Source organism: Diceros bicornis, chromosome 35 (genome assembly GCF_020826845.1).
Source record: "Diceros bicornis minor isolate mBicDic1 chromosome 35, mDicBic1.mat.cur, whole genome shotgun sequence".
Taxonomy (NCBI): domain Eukaryota; kingdom Metazoa; phylum Chordata; class Mammalia; order Perissodactyla; family Rhinocerotidae; genus Diceros; species Diceros bicornis.
The window spans coordinates 7,342,131-7,362,632 of record NC_080774.1 but is presented as its reverse complement, the minus strand read 5'-3'; the positions used below and the strand labels follow the sequence as shown (position 1 = coordinate 7,362,632).

Here is a 20,502-nt window from a genome sequence, read left to right as displayed (position 1 = left end):
CCTTCACTAGCCCTGGGGCCCCCAGCCCCTTCTGAGGGGACAGGGTTGGGGGGCGGCCGTGCTCAGGGCCCCCGAAGGGACCAGGCGGGCCTACCTTGTAGTACTTGCCGTAGATGTCGGACACCATCATGATGATGGGGAAGCCCATGAAGGTGACCAAGGAGAGCTGCCACGAGAGGCTGAACATGAAGACCACCACGCCCGTGACCTTGACCGTGTTCCGCAGGAAGATGTTGATGTTCTGGGAGACCAGGTCGCTGACCATGGTGGTGTCCGAGGTGAGGCGGGAGATGAGGTCCCCTGGAACACAGGCAGCTCAGCTCCCGCTGCAGCAGCGAGGCTGCTGTGGGCCGGGCAGGGGACACTAGGGGGCTTCCGAGACAGGCACGGGAGCGGGGACCTCCCCCACCGTCCGGGGGGCGCGGGGAGGGAAAAACAGACGCCCTTCGCGGGCTGCTCTGAGCCCAGCCCTTGTCACCAGCCTCTGGCTTCAGGTTCAGCACGTCCCAGAGCAGAGACGGCGACTGAGGCTCAGAACGGGGAAGCGGCTGGCTCAGCGCCTCTCCTTGGCGCAGCAGAATCAGAGCCGCGTCTCCTCCGTTCCCTGGCAGAGAGGATGAAGCCCCTCTTCCCTCACAGAGAAATGACCATCTGGGCTGGGGGAGGGGAAAGGACCAGACACCCTTGTACCAACTGCTGGATCCCGGGCTAAGAGCTCCACAGCAGCCCCCTGGCGTGGCTGCTGTTATCGTTCCCATTCTAGAGATGAAGAGACAGAGGCTCAGAGAGGTGAAGTTAGTGAGTGGTGGAACCAGGGCTGGACCCAGGCTGGCCCCTCAGAGCCTGGGATCCTGGCCCAGACTACAGCATCCTCCCTGCTCGCCCTCCACCCCCACCCCACTCACCCCCAGAGGCGCTGGGCCTCTCAGGCCACAGGCTTCGGTAGTCCTGGCCCTGGTGATTCCCAGAGGGCGGTTGGAGGCGAGGCCTTGGCTCCTACAGGGACCTCGGGTGGCCTGGCCAGGGTCCTACAGCGGCCACAGTTCATGCCAAAACCTCGGCCAGCAGGCCAGCTCCCCAGGGCTGAGGCGGGGCCAGGGGCCAGCCAGCCAGCCTCTGGGGTGTTTCCATCCCGAACCGGACAGAAAAGCCAGTGGCGCTGAGGCCACTAGTGTGCCCATGTAATCCTCAACGCAAGGCAAGCCCTGGGCCCCAGGGGGGGACAAACCTGTGCGATTCTCGTCAAAGAAGCTCATCTCCTGAGACACCAGTGAGCGGAAGAGACGGTTTCGAAGGCGAATGTTCAGTCTGGCAAATACGAGGGTAAAAATGCCGCCCCGAATACCTGCGGCAAATGAGCTAATTGCAGATAAGAGATGTTATATAGAGCACGGCGTCCTTCTGACAACCAACAGCCATACCCGGCTGTCCCCTCCCGCTGCTGGCAGGCGTGGGCCACTCACAGGGCGGAGACGGGGCGGGACCCCAACCTCGAGCCCACTCTCCAGGGCTGGCACCACCATGGGGCCTCCCTTGTCCCCCAGCTGGAGCCCCCGAGGCGCGGGCAAAGAGAGGACTTTGTTTATGGGGGGCGAGGGACCCGACTTTGCCAGCCAGACCCCTCTGCCTTCCAGAACAGCACAGACAAGGCTGGTCCTTGTTTCCCACTTGGAAAACAGCCAGGGAGGGTGAAAAGGGAACCCTGGAGGCTGAAGCCATTTTTAGGGACAAGAGGGTGTGGCTCTAGGGCATGGCTCAACCACACGGACATGGGTTCTAAGCCAGTTTGGCTGTTGGTTATCACGGTGACCAGCTGAGGGACAGGCCCAGCAGGGGCATTTCTTGGGCCTCCCTGGCCCATCTTCCCCTGAGGAGCTGGCCCCTCACCTCCCTCCCCTGCTGCAGGCCTGGGGCAGGGCGTGGGGTCGAGAGCTGGCTACCTGCCGATGGCCAGCAGACACATGACAGTGACGGCTGTGCTGAACTGCTCCATGCTCTTCTGGATGACGATGCCGTCAATGGCCCGGCCGGTGTAGTAGGGGAGGAAGGTCTCTCCTGCGGGGACAGGCGGGCTCAGCGGGTGTCTGCAGCCAGGGGAGCCCCTACCCCTCCTCCCAGAAGCCCACACGCCACCCGCTCTGCTCGCTCCACTGGTGGGGCTTTCTCTCCTGGCAAACTCCTGCTTCTCCCCATGGCGGGAGGGGGTGGGGGCCGCGTCCTGCTCAACACCCCCCTCTTCTCAGGGAGCAGGAACACAGGACACACGGGTTATTCAATCTATACAGCCAGGGTCAGCAGTATTAATAACGGCCACCAGGCACTGAGCACTCAGAGCGTGGGACGCCCGTGCAACACTTCATTCTCTCTGCACGGGGACTCGAGTTGGTCCTGCCATCACCCCACTTTACAGAGGAGGAAAGTGACACTGAAAAGATGAGATGACGCTCGCCCAGGCCACACAGCAATCACGGGCTGACTGATGCCAATTTCACTTCCTTCTTCTCACTGGCAGAGGGTTCAGAGTCCAAATTCTAGAACCTCAGAAGATGCTGATATTCTGGTTCCAAGCAGTGCTGGAAATGGCCACCCCGCCCCTCCTGGTGGGGCACTGCACAGTTTGCCAGGTTATTTCCTCCCCGTTTGTCTTACTGAATCTTCACAACAATCCAGGTGGGGGTGGGGAGAGGGGTCCAGAAGGGATGTGACTCCCATTTCACAGAGGTGGAATGGGAGACTCAGAGAGGCGGAGTAATTTGCCGGAAGTCACACAGCAATTAAGAGGAAGGGCTAGGACTCAAACCCAAACTGGCTTCCAATCTGGGGGTTCTTTCCTCGTCCCTTCCCTCCCAATAATCCGGAATGCCCACTCATCTTACGGAAATGAGGGACATGGGATGGAATATGGCCCCAGCAGGCCGTGTCCCCTGTTTTCACTGCAGCTCTTTCCACAGGCACAGCCTGGCTCGGGGCTGGGCATACAGTAGGCGCTCAATGAAGGTCAGTGAATGAATCCTGGGCAGGCCTGCCAGCCCCTCCCTGGCCAGCTCTACACGACTGGCTCAGTGGGGACCGTGAGGCCTTCTGTGGGGTTCTGGTGCCCTCTGCTGGTTGGGGCACAGGGACCACAAGGTGGCAGCCTAGAGAACTTGAGTCCCCACGCTCCTCAGCCAGATGGGGCCTCCAGCCACCGCTGTGGAATTCCGCCTGAGCTGAAGTTCTGCCTCAGTTTACCCACAGGAGAGAAAAGGACATCAGCGAGCTCCAACAGCACTTTTATTCCAGCAAGCACCGACAATGTTACCCACGGCAGACGTTTCTCAAGCCCTTACTGGGTGTGGGCGCTGTGCCACACACCTGTGCCAACTCTCTGTTGCATCTGCACAAGAACCACGCGAAACTCTCCAATCTGTCAGCAAATCCTGTGGCTGCACCTTCAGAATATTTCCAGAATCCGAACACTTTCACTGCCTCTCCTGCCCCATCTGAGTCCAAGTTGCCAATCTTGCCTGGACTATCTCCAACTCCTAGTTCTCCCCGTCCTTGTCCCCGTCAGCCTGTTCTCCACTCAGTTGACAGCAGGATCCTGTGACACCGAAATCAGATCCTGTCGTCCCTCAGCTCAGAACAGTCCAATGGCTCCCATTTCACCCAGAGTAAAAGTCAAAGTCCTTACAGTGGCCAACGGTGTCCTGCACGATTGGGCCCCTGTGACTGACCCGACTTCATCTTCTACACCCCTCATCCCTCATCCCGCTCCAGCTCCTCTGGCCTCTTTGCATCCCTTTAACAACCAGGCACCTTCCTGCCTCAGGACCTTTGCATGGACTGTTCCCTCTGCCTGGAGCACTGTTACCCCAGATATCTGCTGTCTCATCTCTTTCAAGTCTCAAACGCCTCCCAACAATCCTATAGGTATTATTATTCTTCCCATTTTACAGATGAGGAAACTGAGGCTCAGAGAGGTCAAGTTACTTGCCCAAGTTTATATAGTCGGGTTGCCACAAAATTCATATTAAAGCATCTCAATTTACTAGGAGATACTCAACACTAAAATTGACCTTTTTACCCAGTGGGCAGTTTTTCTTTAAAATTATGAGGTGTCAGAAAAAGCTGGGCCCTACTGGATGCTTGTTGATTGAAAAACAATTATTAATAGTCACAGCACCTAACTTTCACGAAGAACTGATTTCTGCTAGGCACCATGCTTCATCTCATTTAATCCTCACAGGAACCCAACGAAGCACCCATTTCAGGATGAGAAAATTGGAGGTTGGCCGGGTTCAGTAAACTTGTGTAAAGTTATCAGTGAAGTCCAGGGACTTTAACTTCGACCCAATCCTGCAGGCCAGCAGAAGCTGCTCGGCTGTATTTCAGGACATCCGCATTCCCTGAGCTCACACTGGCTGACAACAGGGCTCTGGCAGGCGGGAAACGAGGTCCTGGGGCGTCATCTGCCTGCATGGGCAGGATGGTGATCTGTTCGTTCATTCATTCATTCATTCATTCCGTGAGCCTGCCTCTGTGCCAGGTATCGGGGGAACCAGGGTGAATCGGACCTGGCCCCCAACCCCGTGGGGCTCAGAGCCTGGTAGTGGAGGCAGGAGGGTAGATGCATGATTTTCATGTCACCAACACTATGACTGAGGTGCAGACAAAGGGCTGTAGTCGGTAGAATCCGAGAAGGCTTCTCTGAGGAGGGGACATCTGGGCCTTGAAGTGTGAGTAGGAGAAACTATCTGGTTAAACAGAAAGGGGTCACCCCAATACTCACAGCCACTGTAAGTTCTTGGGTGTTTTCTATGTGCCAGGAGTGTCCAGGGTGTCTTCCTCGTGTTAACTCACTGAACCTCACCACCCCCAGTGCAGTGGGCACTGTTTCTACGCACATTTTACAGCTGAGGAGACCGAGACTTCGAGAGGTTAAGTAACTGGCCTAAAATCACAGAGCGGTTAAGGGGCCGGGACTGGGAGGGTGGAGGGTGGACAGTAAGAGGAAGGGGCTGCAGAACCAGGGCCAGTTCCCGGGTCCGCCTGTCCTCTTTGAGAACCTTCCATCTTGGTGGCCTCTCCCAGACTCTGTCCCTGTGTGTTGCACACGGAATGGCGCATGATCACTCACATTCCTGAGTGCTCACCGTGTGGCACCAACCTCTGCACTCGCCCCTCTCCCATCTGCTTTATTCAAGCTTCACAACCTCATGGAGTAAGGACACTAATCTCCGTCTCACAGAAGAGGAAGTGAGGCTCTGGAAGCTTCGAGAACCTGCCCACGGTCACACCGCCAGGGAAGGAGCCAGACTGGGATTCGGACCCAGGCCTTGTTGCCCCAGCTCCCATGGAGTTTCCACCCCGCAATGTCGCCGTCCCACCCACGGTGCTGGAGTGGGGCTTTCAAACTGCCTGGACCAGACCCACAGTGACAAACACATTTTATATCACAAACCAGGACACACTTACACACAGGCGCACATAACTGAAAGTTTCACGAAACTACTTAATCTTTCCACAGACAACATACTGGGATGGTCTCTATTCTGCTTCATTACAGAAAATGCTCTGACCCAGTGATCCCACTTCCAGGAATTTATCCTACAGATATACCCACATTTACATGAAATGTATTTATTGTAAGAGAAAAAGACCAAAAACAACCCAGGAGTCCAACAACAGGAGACCGACTAAATAATATATGGAATATTATGTAGCCAAACAAAAGAATGAAGTTGGGAAAATTCCAGAATATATTTTCAAATGAAAAAAGCAAGACCCAAAATAGAGTGTATGAGGTGGGGAGAATAACGTGTTTGTGTGTGCACGTAGCCGCATAAGAAACACTGGAAGTACATACAAGAAATGAATAAAAGTGGTTTCTTGCCCACTTGGAAGTTTCTGGAACTTTTCCCTGTAGTTGGCCCTGGGCAGGGTGGTCAGGGTAGCCAGGGGCAGAATTAGGAGTGAAACTCTCAATGTTTACCTTTTCGTATCAATTTGATGTTTGAACCATGTAAGTAAAATGTTAAAAATTTAAGATAAAAGAAAAGGGGGTTATACCCCCCTAAATTATTTCCTGGGTGCCCGCCAGGCCCCGCGGGTCCTCACTTACCCAGAGCCGCCACGATGAGGAAGAAGGAGGCCGCCACGAGGAAGGCCACGTCGGGCTTGGTGTAGGCCAGCAGCTTCTGCAGCGTGGCCCCAGAGGCCTGCTCAGGCGGGGGCTGGGCCTCCCCAGGGAAGCCCCCGGCCTCAGCCTCCGCACCCGCCCCCGGCTCCAGGGCCTTGGCGACCGGCCGCACCGTGGACAGCAGCCACCAGAGCAGGAAGGAGGCAGCCAGCGAGATGTAAGTCCACACGAAGAGGGCCCAGAACCACGGGTCCCGGACGGGCTTGCGGACCTCGGAGAAGAGCAGCAGCTTCACCATGGTGTAGATGCCCGCGAAGAGGCACACGAGGGCGATGACCGTCCACGAGGCCCGCAGCCGCCGGGGCCCCAGGGCGCTGTTCTTGGCCACGCCGATGGTGGCCCCCAGCAGCAGGCAGCTGCGGTACAGGCAGGCCGCCCAGAGGTCCAGCACCGAGTCAAAGATGTTGAAGTGACGGATGTCCTCCAGCAGGCTGCGGTCCAGGTGGTTGAGGACGTAGATGGCCGTGGTCATGCCGATGTCCATGCTCATGAAGGCCAGGGTCACCACCACCGCCTTCCACAGCTGCATCTTGCTGGCTGGCGGTGGGTAGGCGCCGAGGGGCAGGCTCTAGCTCATGGGGGCAAGGCCATTGTCCATGGGGCGAGGTCAGACCTGTACGGGCAACAGGGCAAGGGGTTCAGGTTTGCTACTTGCTGGCTGTGGGACCTTGAGCAAGTCACTTGACATCTCTGAGCCTCAGTTTCCTCATCCGTAAAATGGCACGGACAGAGTACTGATTTCACAGGGGTGCTGCGAGGATTCCATTCATTCAAGGAATGTTTACTGAGTGCCCTCTGGGGGCCGCTTAACAGAAAGACTCTGTTCTTTGTGTTGGGGATTTAATAATGAACAAAATTTACAGACCCCTGCTCTTGTGGAGATGACACACTTGTGTCTGAGACAGATAATGAACATAATAAGTAAATGATATAGTATGTTAAGATAAGGGCTGGGGGAAAAAAGAGTGGGGTGCAGAGGATAGGGGCAAGGGGGGAGTGAGGGCAACTTTATTTTATTTTTTAATTTGTATTTATTTTTATTGAAGTAGAGTTGACATACAATCTTGTATTCGTTTCAGGTGTACAACATAGTGATTCGACACTTATTTACATCACAAAATGATCACCCTGATAAGACCAGTTACCACACATCATCGCACAAAGTTATTGCAATGTTGTTGGCTGTATTTCTTATGCTGTACATGACACCCCATGACATTTATTTTATGACTGGAAGTTTGTATCTCTTATCCCCTTCACCTGTTTTGCCCTTCCCCACCCTACCCCCCACCGGCAACCACCAATTTGTTCTCTGTATCTACGAGTCAGTCCAAGGGCAATTTTAAATAGGGGGGCCAGGGAAGACCTTTGCTGTGAAGGTCACACTTGAGCAAGACTGAAAGAGGTGAGGGAATCCGCCATGGGGATATCAGGGGGAAAAGCATTTTGGACGGGTGGAACAGACAGGGCCAGAGTCCTGAGGTAGGAGCATGCAGATGTGCTTGAGGGAGGCAAGGAGGCCCCACGAGGTCAGAGAGGTGCAGGGGCAAGGATCTGGAGGACTTTGCAGATGAAGTTGAGATAAGCAAAGATGGCAATAAATGGTCAGTTTTTACTACTACTGCCACTACTATTACTACTAATTTCTCTGAAGCTGTTTCCTCATTTGTAAAGCGGGAGTGTGAGGTTCAGTGCATGAACGTGAGTTCTGGCACTGCCTGGCACATAATAATTGCTGCTGATATAAGAGAATACTACAAAAAGCTCTACGCCAACAAACTGGATAATCTAGAAGAAATGGATAAACTCTTAGAGCCATACAACCTTCCAAAACTGAATCAAGAAGAAATAGAGAATTTGAATAGACCAATCACCAATAAGGAGATCGAAACAGTAATGAAAAACCTCCCAAAAAATAGAAGTCCATGACCAGAGAGCTTCCCTGGAGAATCTACCAAACATTCCGAGAAGACTGAATACCTATCCTTCTCAAACTCTTTCAAAAAATTGAGGAGGAGGGGAGGCTTCCTAACTCATTCTACGAGGTCAACATTACCCTAATACCAAAACCAGACAAGGACAACACAAAAAAAGAAAATTACTGGCCAATATCACTGATGAACACAATGCAAAACTCCTCAACAAAATACTAGCAAGTCAAATACAATACATTAAAAAGATCATACACCATGATCAAGTGGATTTATTCCAGGGATGCAGGGATGGTTCGACATCCACAAATCAATCAGTGTGATACACCACATTAACAAAATGAAGAATAAAAATCACATGATTATCTCAATAGATTCAGAGAAAGCATCTGACAAGATACAGCATCCATCTATGATAAAAACTCTGAATAAAATGGGTATAGAAGGAAAATACCTCAGTATAATAAAGGCCATATATGACAAACCCACAGCTAATATCATATACTCAATGGAGAAAAACTGAAAGCTATCCCTCTAAGAACAGGAACCAGACAAGGATGCCCACTTTCGCCACTCTTATTTAACATAGTATTGGAAGTCCTAGCCAGAGAAATCAGGCAAGAAAAAGAAATAAAAGGGATCCAAATTGGAAAGGAAGAAGTGAAACTATCACTATTTGCAGATGACACGATTTTATATATAGAAAACCCCAAATAATCCACCAAAAATTTTTTTAAAATAATAAATGAATACAGTAAAGTTTCAGGATATAAAATCAACATACAAAAATCAGTTGCATTTCTACACCCTAATAATGAACTAGGAGAAACAGAACTCAAGAATACAATCCCATTTACAATTGGAACAAAAAGAATAAAATACCTAGGAATAAATTTAACCAAAGAGGTGAAAGACCTGCACAACTGTTTAAATGTATAAAATGTATAAAACGTTGTTGAAAGAAATTGAAGAAGACACAAAGAAATGGAAAGATATTCCATGCTCTTGGACTGGAAGAATTAACATAACTAAAATGTCCATACTTCCTAAAGCAATCTACAGACTCAATGCAATCCCTATCAAAGTTCCAACAGCATTTTTCACAGATATAGAACAAAGAATCCTAAAATTTATATGGAAAAACAAAAGACCCCAAATAGCCAAAGCAATCCTGAGAAAAAAGAACAAAGCTGGAGGCATCACACTCCCTGATTTCAAAATATAGTAATCAAAGCTATAGTAATCAAAACAGCATGGTACTGGCACAAAAACAGACACACAGATCAATGGAATAGAATCGAGAGCCCAGAAATAAACCCACACATCTATGGACAGCTAATCTTTGACAAAGCAGCCAAGAACATACAATGGAGAAAGGAAACTCTCTTCAATAAATGGTGCTGGGAAAACTGGACAGCCACATGCAAAAGAACGAAAATAGACCATTATCTTACACCATACACAAAAATTAACTCAAAATGTATTAAACACTTGAATGTAAGACCTGAAACCATCAAACTTCTAGAAGAAAACACGGGCAGTACACTCTTTGACATTGGTCTTAGCAGCATATTTTCAAATACCATGTCTGCGGGCCGGCCCCGTGGCTTAGCAGTTAAGTGCGTGCGCTCTGCTGCTGGCGGCCCGGGTTCGGATCCTGGGCATGCACCGACGCACCGCTTCTCCGGCCATGCTGAGGCCGTGTCCCACATACAGCAACTAGAAGGATGAGCAGCTAAGACATACAACTATCTACTGGGGCTTTGGGGGAAGAATAAATAAATAAAATTATACAAATACCATGTCTGACCAGGCAAGGGAAACAATAGAAAAAATAAACAAATGGGACTACATCAAACTAAAAACCTTCTGCACAGCAAAGGAAACCATCAACAAAACGAAAAGACAACCTAACAATTGGGAGAAGATATTTGCAAACCATATACCTGATAAGGGATTAATATCCAAAATATATTTAAAAAACTCATACATCTCAACAACAAAAAAACAAACAACCCAACTAAAAAATGGGCAAAAGATCTGAACAGACATTTTTCCAAAGAAGATATATAGATGGCCAACAGGCACATGAAAAGATGTTCAACATCACTAGTTATCAGGGAAATGAAATCAAAACTGCAATGAGTTATCACCTCACGCCCGTCAGAATGGCTATAATTAATAAGACAGGAAATAAGCATTGGAGAGGATGTGGAGAAAAGGGAACCCTCATACACTGCTGGTGGGAGTGTGAACTGGTGCAGCCACTATGGAAAACAGTATGGAGATTCCTCAAAAAACTAAGAATAGAACTACCATATGACCCAGCTACTCCACTGCTGGGTATTTATTCAAAGAACATGAAAACACGAATGCATAAAGATACATGCACCCCTATGTTCATTACAGCGTTATTCACAATAGCCAAGACTTGGAAAAAACGTAAGTGCCCATCAAGGGGTGAATGGATAAAGAAGATGCAGTATATATACATGATGGAATACTACTAAGCCATAAAAAAGATGAAATATTGCCATTTGTGACAACATAGGTGGACCTTGAGGGTACTACACTAAGCGAAATAAGTCACAGGGAGAAAGTCAAATACCGTATGATCTCACTCATAAATAGAAGATAAAAACAACAACAAACAAACACATAGAGACAGAGACTGGATTGGTGGTCACCAGAGGGGACGGGGGGAGGGAGGAGGGCAAAAGGGGAGACTAGACACATGTGTATGGTGGTGAATGGTAATTAGTCTTTGGGTGATGAACATGATGTAGTCTACGTAGAAATCAAAATATGATGATGTACACCTGAAATTTATATAATGTTATAAACCAATGTTACCTCAAAAAATAAACATAAAATAATAGGGAAAAAATTGCTGCTGATTGTTATCACCATATACAGTGGGTGATTAATAAATGTTTGTTCACTTCTATCTCTCCAAATAAACCTTTGTCCTCTTAGACCAAGAGGAGATGGCTGCAGGCCCTAGAGTGACCCAGGGACTTTCGCATCTGCCTGGACGTCCCCAGAATCTTTTCTTCCAGCCCAGGCTGGCCGTCACCCCCAGCCCTAGGCCTCCTTGGTTTTCTGGACCTTGATGTCTGCTTCGTCCAATGCACCCCCCACATTGGGCCCCTCAGGACTCAGCCGGGGCCTGGGAGACCCCAGGAGCTGCAGGGACACTGTGGGACGTGGTCCTGGAGGCCTGAGTCTGGGAACGGGGCATGTCCAGGGTAGAATGAGGACTGGGCCGGGGTGTGCGTCTGAGTGCTACCCCTTGACTTGGTTCCATCCGTTTCTCTCTTGGGGTCTTTGTTGTCCCACCTGGAAAATGGGCAAAGCTCTGGAGTCCCCAGGTGGAGGGGGGAGGCATGGAACAACAGAGGGGTAACTGAATAGTGACCGGGAAGGGGGGCCAGCCCGAGACACCCTCTCCCCCACAGCTCTGGTGCCCAAACCAAGGCGATGGACCTCATGTTCTGGAGTGGCAGAAACCCCACACAACCCCATGAGGCAGTGTTTCCACACTCCCATTTACAGTTGGGGAAACAGAGACACAGAGAGGGAAAAGCATGTGCCCCAAATCACCCCGCTAGCAAAGGCCCAAGCCAGGACCTCAGCCAGTATGTGAAGGATCCCAGCACCTGCCTCTCACCCTCTGTAGCACACACCTGGACACAGCAGGTGCCCAAGAACTACAAGGTAGCAGGCACGTGGCACAGCCCTTCCTCTGAGCCAGCCCTTCACATGCCGCGAGTGCTCTATATGTGTTCGCTTATTTAATCCTCACAACAGCTTTGTAAGATGTGCACTATCCTCGTCCCCATTTAGCAGATGGAGAAACTGAGGCCCAGAGAAGTTAATAACTTGCCCAAGATCCTGCAGCCTGTGAGCAGCAGAGCTGGGATTTGAACCCAGAGCTGTCTGGCTCCAGAATCCAGGCTCGAAACTGCTAAGCTAAGAAACCTGTCAATATAACAAGTGCTAAGAGGGAGGGAGGGTTCACCTAAGCACAATAGAGTCTACAGTCCTGGGCCGCAAAACGACGTTTCAGGCAACAACGGAGTGCATGTATGACAGTGGTCCCATACGCTGAGTGCCATAGAGCCTAGGAGTGCCGTAGGCTGTACCATCTAGGTTTGTGTAAACACACTCTACGATGTTCACACAACGACGACATTGCCTAAGGATGCATTTCTCAGAACACAGCCCCGTCATTAAGTGATACATGACTGCATACCAGAGGGGGCTCAGCCAGGAAACAGAGCTGATGACCATGGTAAGAGTGACAACGATGACAACAGTAACAGTAATAATAGCTGACACTTGCTGATGTTAATGTGAGCCTGGCCCTGTTCTGAGTGATTTACATGCATTAATCCTCACATGAATCCTATGAAGTAGGTTCTATTATTATCCCCATTTTGCAGTTGAGAAAATTGAGGCACAGAGACGTTAAGTGATCTGCCCCAGGTCACACAGCTAGGAAGTAGCAGAGCTGGGATGTGAACCCAGGTCATCGGGTTCCAAAGTCTGTGCTCTCCACTCCAAAGTCCTAATCCTTCAAAAGAGCCTCTCCAGGGGTAGGCAAGCCCCCTAATGACACTCGGAAGGGGTCTGAGATGCAGAGAGGACCCAGGGGCGTGATGGTCCCCAAGCCTGGGCTCTGCCCTCACCCCAGCACTTCCAGGCAGACTCAAGTCTGTCCCAGAGAAGATGGCTGCCTTGTCAGCAGTTGTCCCTCCCACAAGTGGGATCAAGGCAGGGGAGGGAGCGGGGCGGGCACGGGAGGACAGACACCCCTTGCCTGAGCCCTTGTTCCACCCCCAGCCCCACTGGGCTGCCAGTGCAGGCTCCTGTCTGCTGCAATGCAGAAGCCTTGGGGAGCCAGCGAGTGGGTGAGCGCTAGTTGGAGCCCAGAGAGGGATGCTCTTGGCCTGGTGCCACACCAGGCCTCCTGGCCAAGCCACTGCCGGCTGCCCAGGCCCGGCCAGCCACCTCGGCTGCCGCTCACCTCTCGGTGAACACGAGGAGTCCCTCAGCCCCCAGAAAGGAGCTGGGCTTCAGAAGTGGGACAGGAGGCAGATCTGCCAGAGACCAGCCCAGGGCCTCGGCTGGCTCTCCCTGCACCCCCGGCCCCCCAAGTCACTGAAGGAGTTCCTTCTCGCCACCCCTCCGCTTCAGGTAATGTCAACCCCATTTGATGGCCACCCACTCGGGAGCCCCAGCTGTTTATCTTCACCAGAATAAACAAAATTTTGCCCTCCAGCATCACAGACTATCTGAACCACGTCTTACGGATGGGGAAACTTCCCGAGGCCCAGAGAGGGAAGGGGCGAGGCTTGTCCAGGGTCACCTAGTGAGCTGGGGGCAGAGCAGCAACAGCACTGGGGTCCCTACCTCCCAAGTGCTGAGTCCTCCAACTCCAGGTCTGATGGAGCAGAATCCAACTTGGCTCGGGTTACAGCCCTTGGTGGGGACAGGCTACTCTGTTATTTTTAAAGTTCCTGAGCAGGAGGGTGAAGGAGACAAGACCGCCAGCCAAGACTGTGAGGAGACAATGGGGACATAGGACTGCTTGGAGGCATGTCCCTGCCCTCCAACCGACTGACCTGGAGGTCGCGGCCGGGCTCGGCCAGGTGGAGCTGGAGGGCAAATTGTGGGCACCTGAGTGACATGTGTGGCCCAAGGGACAGGGACAGGTGGTGGCCAGAGCAGGTACTGCCCAGGGCCTGACACGGCCCAGGCAGATAGGGGCAACTCTCCTTGACCCCAAATGCTAAGGAATGGCACAGGATTAGCAAGTGACCCCCTCCCCACCAGGGGTCCTGTCAAAGGCTTTTCTTCCCAGTGGAAGAAATGGTGGTTGGGGCATCTCCAGCTGTCAGCTGCACAAAAGGAAAGTCTGGAACAGCCAGGAGATAACAAATAACAATCCTCATTACAACCATGACAGCCACCGTTTATGAAGTGTTACCAAGTCCTAGACAATGTGCTAAGGACCTGGCACCTCTCATCTCAGTTAATCCTCGCCACCACCCTGGGAGGTTCTCACGGTTATCATCCCAACTTACAGATGGGGAAATGGAGGCTTGGGGAAGTTAAGCACATGCAGAGAATAGGCAAAGGCAGGACGGAAACCGAACACTTCACTGTCTCGGGGGGCCCTTACCCAGCCTATTCGGGGACTGCAAGAAAAGAGTCCTGAAGGACCCGGGTGGCCCAAGCAGCTTGGTTCACCCCTAATTCAGTGGACTTTTCACCCACAGCGGTCATCACCCAGCGGTGGAAAGGCCGATTCACTGCTCAGCAAACTCTGGCTGCCTGAGGCCAGTTCCGTGGGACAGTGTCACCGTGGCGTCTCTGGCTGCAGGGCCAGGACTGGGCTGGGTCCACGTTGTTCCATCCTGACTCCCCCCTTGCTGAGCCCATCACATCCCACGCTGGGGCTGGCCCTCACCCTGGCACTTGGGAAAGTTGTCTCAGGTAACTCGTGGCTCCAGGCAGGCAAACTGGGGAGCTATGGTGGCCTTCCCACCATTCTCCTCTTGTCACCTGGCACCTGCCACGTCTGAAGGAGGGGAATAGAGGCCAGCCTATTTCCAGGGGGTAGGACAGTGGGCAGAGGGCCGAGAATCCTGCCAGATCAGCTTAAAGCTATCTTAATTAACATCAGGCCTGGGGAGGGGGCGCCCTGTTTTAAAGGAGTCCCAGAAACAAGAGAAGGGCCCCTGGGAACCCACAGGCCTAACTGCCAGGGTGGATGAGTGAGGAGCGCCAGCCCATTGGCCAACTGGGGAGACTGAGGGGAAGGGGTCTGCCAAGGTCGGCAGGCCCCCCAGGCTTCTGCCACAGCTAGACGCTCAGGATCTGTGGGCAGGCCCCGCCGTGAGGGGTGGGGAGCCCTCAGAAGACGTGCCAGTCTCGGGGAGGACCGCCATCCCAGGATCCTCACCAAAAGGCACCCCCACCATTCTCCAAGAGGCAGCGGCGCCTGAGGGGTTAAAATAAAGGCAACATTCGCCCTGCGGGCGTGGAAAGGATGCTGCAGGGATGGGGGGCTGGGACCCGCCGCTGCGGGCGGCGCCGGGTTACAGGGGCGGGGGCCAGGAAGGCTCCCAAGAGGCTCCCACCTTCAACGGAGATGCCTACTCCACCCCTGGGGCAGGGGGGACCCAGACGCCCCCCAGCCTGTGCCCGGCTTGGCACTGGCACCCCTGCCTGGGAAGGACCCGGGCCGGCGGACACAGGCGGGCGCCGCGCTCTCACCTGTCACCTTACCTGGCAGGACGTGAGCCGTGGGGAGGGGGCGCAGCGGGCTCGGGTCGTCAGAGGCGCAGCATCCGCGCCGCTCACTGGAGACTGAGCCCGGCGCCGCGCTCGCTCCGCTCCTCCCGCCGCTCCCTCCTCCCGCCGCTCCTCCCCGCCTCTCGCCCGGGCTGCGCCGCGGCAAGGTCGGAGCCCAGCGGGGCGGGCGCCCAGGCCAGCTGACCGGCGGGGCGGGGCCTCCTGGGGGCGGGGCCAGCGCTAGCCGCCCGCCCACCTGCGACCAGCCCCGCCCCCCACGTGCCCTGCCCTGCCCTCCAGCTCTGCCCTCCTGCCCTGGAGGCCTCAGGCCCATCCTGAGCAGAGGGAAGCGGCCTCACCTGCTGGGCAGCGTGCTCCTTAGCGGGCCTATTCCTCTGGAGGGACAGCCTGCCCGCCCTGCAGGGTGGGGGTTATGATCTTCATTCATTCATTCATTCATTCTGTCAACAAATATCTGTCCAGCACCCACTCTGTGTGGTGCACCATTCTACCCGTTTGAGATGCAACAGTGAACAAGATCCCTGTCCTCCTGGAGCTGACGTTCCAGTGAGGGAGTCAGGAGATACACAGAATGAATAAGGGAATTATATCTGTTGGAAGGGAATACGTTTTATGGAGAGCAATGGAGCTGGGCAGTGGTGATTGGGAGAGCGGAGGCAGCAATGTGCACTGAGTGACTGCTAGGTGTTAGGTGCTAGGTGCTCTGAATACAGCTGTGTGGGAAAAAAAGAGAAAACTCCCATCCTCCCTGGCGTGGGGAAGACAGGAAATCAGGTAAAGACGTAAGATAATTTCAGGAGGCGGTAAGTGCTGTAAGGAAATAAAACTGGGTGAGGCAATGGAAGGTGCCATGGGGCTGCTTTATCTGGGAAGGGCTCTGAGAAAGGTGAAAGGTGAGAAGGAGGGAGCCACAGAGAGGTCTGGGGGAGAGCATTCTAGGGGAAGGGGCTGCGAGTTGAAAGGCTCTGAGGTGGGAACTCACCTGGCCATTGGAGGAACAGAAAGGGACCAGTGTGGCCTGAATCAAGAGCTGGGGAGAGTAGGTCGAGGCCCAGAGGGGCGGCACGTGGAGCAAGACATCCCCCCATCCATCCCTCCGTCCTTCACTCAGAGGCTTCAAGCGCTCTTGGAATTTAAGACAGCCAAGACAGCCTCTGCTACTCACATGGGACAGCCTCCTTCAAGGGGAATTTGGTGATGTGCAGAATTTAAAATGCACTTTTTTTTTTTTGACCCAGTAGGAATTTCTTCTATACATAGACTTGAGGAGAGAAGCAAAGATAATAGTTTGCAGATAGTTACTGTCATAAAAACACTCTGGAAATAACCTAAATACCCTTCCATAGGGAACTGGCCAAATAATTACAGAGCATCGCTCAACAGAATACCCTGTAGCAGGGGGAAAAAAAATCTACGTATCTATCTATATACAAAAGTTATATAAAGGTATGGAATGACCTCCTAAATGTATTGAGTAAAAACAAGAGACAGAATAAGGTTGAAGTGTGTTACTGTTCGTGCAAAAACAAAAGCAAATATATGATTGTACTTGCATCTTAGATGGGTTATCCAAAAGTTAGAGTGATTCAGAGTTGAGTCCAAATCCAGACTCTGTGATTTTTGCTGTGTGAAAATAGCCAAAACAATATTGAAAGAGAAAAGCAAAGTTGGAGGAGTGACACTACCCGACTTCAAGACTTAGTATAAAGCTACAGTAATCCAGATAGTGTGGTGTTGATGAAAGAATAGACACATAGATCAGTGGAACAGAATGAGAGCCCAGAAACAGACCCATGTAAATACAGTCAACTGATCTTCGACAGGAGCAAAGGCAGAACAATGGAGCAAAGACAGTCTTTTCAACAAATGGTGCTGGAACAACTGGACATCCACACGCAAAAAAAGAGAATCTAGACACAGACTTTATACCTTTCACAAAAATTAACTCAAAATAGATCATAGACCTAAGTTGAAAATGCAAAACTATAAAACTCCTAGAAGATAACATAGGAGAAAATCTAGATTTTCTTGGGTATGGAGATGATTTTTTAGATACAACACCAAAAGCAGATCCATGAAAGAAAGAACTGATAAGCTAGACTTCATTAAAATTAAAAAGTTCTGCTCTGTGAAAGACAATGTCAAGAGAACGAGAAGACAAGCCACACATTGGGAGAAAATATCTGCAAAAGATATATCTAATAAAGGACTGTTATCCAGAATATACGAAGAGCTCTTAAAACTTAACAATAAGAAAACAAATAACTTGATTAAAAAAGAGGCAAAAAGACCTGAACAGAGACTTTACCAAACAAGATATACAGATGGCAAATAAACATATGAAAAGGTGCTCAACATCATACGTCACTAGGAAATTGCAAATTAAAACAGCAATGAGATACCGTTACGTACCTAATAGAATGGCCAAAATCCAAAACACTGACAACACCAAAAGCTGGTGAAGATGCGGAGCAACAGGAACTCTCAGTGACTGCTGGTGGGAACGCACAATGGTAGTTATTTTGGAAGACAGTTTGGTGGTTTCTTGGGAAACTAAACATACACTTACCATGCAATCCAGCAATCATGCTCTTTGGTATTTACCTAAATGAGCTGAAAACTTATGTCCACACAAAAACCTCCAAATGGATGTTGATAGCAGCTTTATTCATATTGCCAAAACTTGGAAGCAACCAAGATGTCCTTCAGTAGGTCAACAGATAAATAAACTGTGGTACATCCAGACAATGGAATACTTCTCAGCACTAAAAAGAAATGAGCTATCAAGCCATGAAAAGACATGGAGGGACCTAAAATACTTATTACTAAGTGAAAAAAGCCAAACTGAAAAGGCTACATACTGTGGAGACAGTAAAAAGATCAGTGGTTACAAGGGTTAGGGAGGAGAGGGGGATGAATAGGCACAGCGCAGAGGATTTTTAGGGCAGTGAAACTATTCTGTAAGATACCCTAATGGTGGATACACGTCAATATACATTATCAAAAACCATAGAACATACAAATCCCGGAGTGAACTCTAATGTAAACTACGGACTCTGGGCGATAATGATGCGTTAATGTAGGTTCACGGATTGTAACGTCCCACTCTGCTACAGGATTTTGATAGTGTGGGAGGCTCTGTGTATGTGGAGGCAGGGAGTATTTGAGAAATCTCTGTACTTTCAGCACAGTTTTGCGGTGAATCTAAAACTGCTCTAAAAAATAAAGTCTATTAAAAAATGATAAATTTTATATTATGTATATTTTACTGCAATTAAAAAAAAAAAATGAGGGTCCGGCCCCGTGGCGTAGCGGTTAAGTGTGCGTGCTCTGCTGCTGGCGGCCCGGGTTCGGATCCCAGGCGCACACCGAAGCACTGCTTGTCAGGCTATGCTGTGGCGGTGTCCCATATAAAGTGGAGGAAGATTGGCACGGATGTTAGCCCAGGGCCAGTCTTCCTCAGCAAAAAGAGGAGGATTGGCATGGATGTTAGCTCAGGGCTGATCTTCCTCACAAAAACAAAACAAACAAACAAACAAAAAAGATGAACGCTCATAGAAGCTTCATTCATGACATCTCCAAACTGGAAACAATGCAGCGTCCATCAGCTGCAGAATGGCTCAGCACACCATGGCTGGTCACCCAGAGGAATACTGTGCAGCCAGGAAAAAGAACGAACTGCTGCTGCACACAACCACACAGATGAATCTCCAGGACGCAATGCCGAGTGCAAGACGCACCACACAAAATAGTAATACTACGTGGTTTGACTTGTGTCAAATTCAAGAACAGGCAAGACTGATCTTTGCTCTTAGGACCCTTGGGAGATGCACAGTGACTGAGCAGGAACATGGAGTCTCTGTGGGGCTGGAATGTTCTGTTTTGGATCTAGTGCTGGTTGCATGGGTATGTCTAGTTTGTGAAAATTCACCAAACTGTATGCTTTTGTGACCTTTTTTGTATGTGTGCTCCATGTTAATTCTGAAGAACGTGTATAGACACATATATACGTACTCACATGCATATATACATACACACAAGCCACTCTGGAATCGGACAGAAGGATGGGTGTTCTAATTCTGGTTCTGCCACTCACTACGTTTATGACCCTAGACAGGCCCCTGCACTTCACCGAACCTCAATTTCCTATCTGTAAAATGGAGATAACACCTCACGCAGTCAACAAAACGCACGTCATTGCTGGCTGGGAGCACATGTGGATTTGGTGCTTACTATGAATATTCTCATTGCTGCTGTTCTCTGTGGTGACTGAGCCCAGGCCGGGGCAGGGTGGGGGCGGGGACACTGTGTCCAAGGAGGAGGGGGCCGCAGGGCAGGGACCAGTTTAAACTGCAAGCAGAACATGCTCATCTTGCAAAACACTGCAAAGGGAGAATTCTACCCTGGTGAGCTGGGGGGAGGCTGCACGTGCCAGGCCTGCGTGGTGGCTGGCCGGGGAGCCGGCTGCCCTGGGCCTCCCCGGGGAGGCAGGCAGTAAGGGGGGTAATGAACATCGAGCTGGGGATCCTTTCCTGGAGAGCAGGGCCCTTCACTATCGCTGGGCTATCAAGATGCCCGTAAAACTTGAAACACCTTCTCAGGCCACACAGCTCTGTGCTGGAGAGCTGGGTCCTTGAGGGGGAAGCAGGCCCCTGAAGGCCATTCTCCTCCTTGGGGAAGCCTGGTAGCTTCAGGAGGCTTGGGCTGGGCCCCGGGGTCCCCATGGCCCAGCGACCCAGATTTCACACCCGAGGAGGGGAGCGGGCGCCGAGGGAGACCTGGCTGCACCTTTAGGAACAACCCGGCGGAGCCAGAATTGGCTTCCACTCCAGACTCCACCACTCACGAGCTGTGTTGCCTTGGGGCGGTCACTCAACCTCTCTGACTCTCATTTTCCACACCTGTAAAATGGGGTAGTTCCTGTCTCACAGGATTTGTTGTGAGGATTAAACAGCTTCCCTTTGCATGTAGAGTAAAATCCAAAATGTTCACCGTGGCCTCCTCTGCCCAAAGATTTGGCCCCCAGTACCACCCTGGCCCCATTCCCTATGACGCGCCCCTTGTACG

At 51.3% G+C, this 20,502-nt stretch overlaps 1 protein-coding gene across 1 annotated transcript in view; it reads right to left on the bottom strand.

Annotated features, from left to right (window-relative positions):
* ABCB9 (ATP binding cassette subfamily B member 9) overlaps positions 1 to 15,470 on the bottom strand; it is a 29,300-nt gene extending 13,830 nt beyond the window's left edge. The window contains exons 1-5 of the mRNA XM_058531309.1: positions 15,409 to 15,470; positions 6,104 to 6,794; positions 1,941 to 2,055; positions 1,229 to 1,359; positions 95 to 300 (exon numbers count right to left, since the gene is read on the bottom strand). Of these exons, the coding sequence (XP_058387292.1) occupies positions 95 to 300; positions 1,229 to 1,359; positions 1,941 to 2,055; positions 6,104 to 6,710 (1,059 nt within the window). The 5' untranslated portion in view covers positions 6,711 to 6,794; positions 15,409 to 15,470. The remainder of the gene's footprint in view (positions 1 to 94; positions 301 to 1,228; positions 1,360 to 1,940; positions 2,056 to 6,103; positions 6,795 to 15,408) is intronic.
* Between the last annotated feature and the right edge of the window lie 5,032 nt (positions 15,471 to 20,502).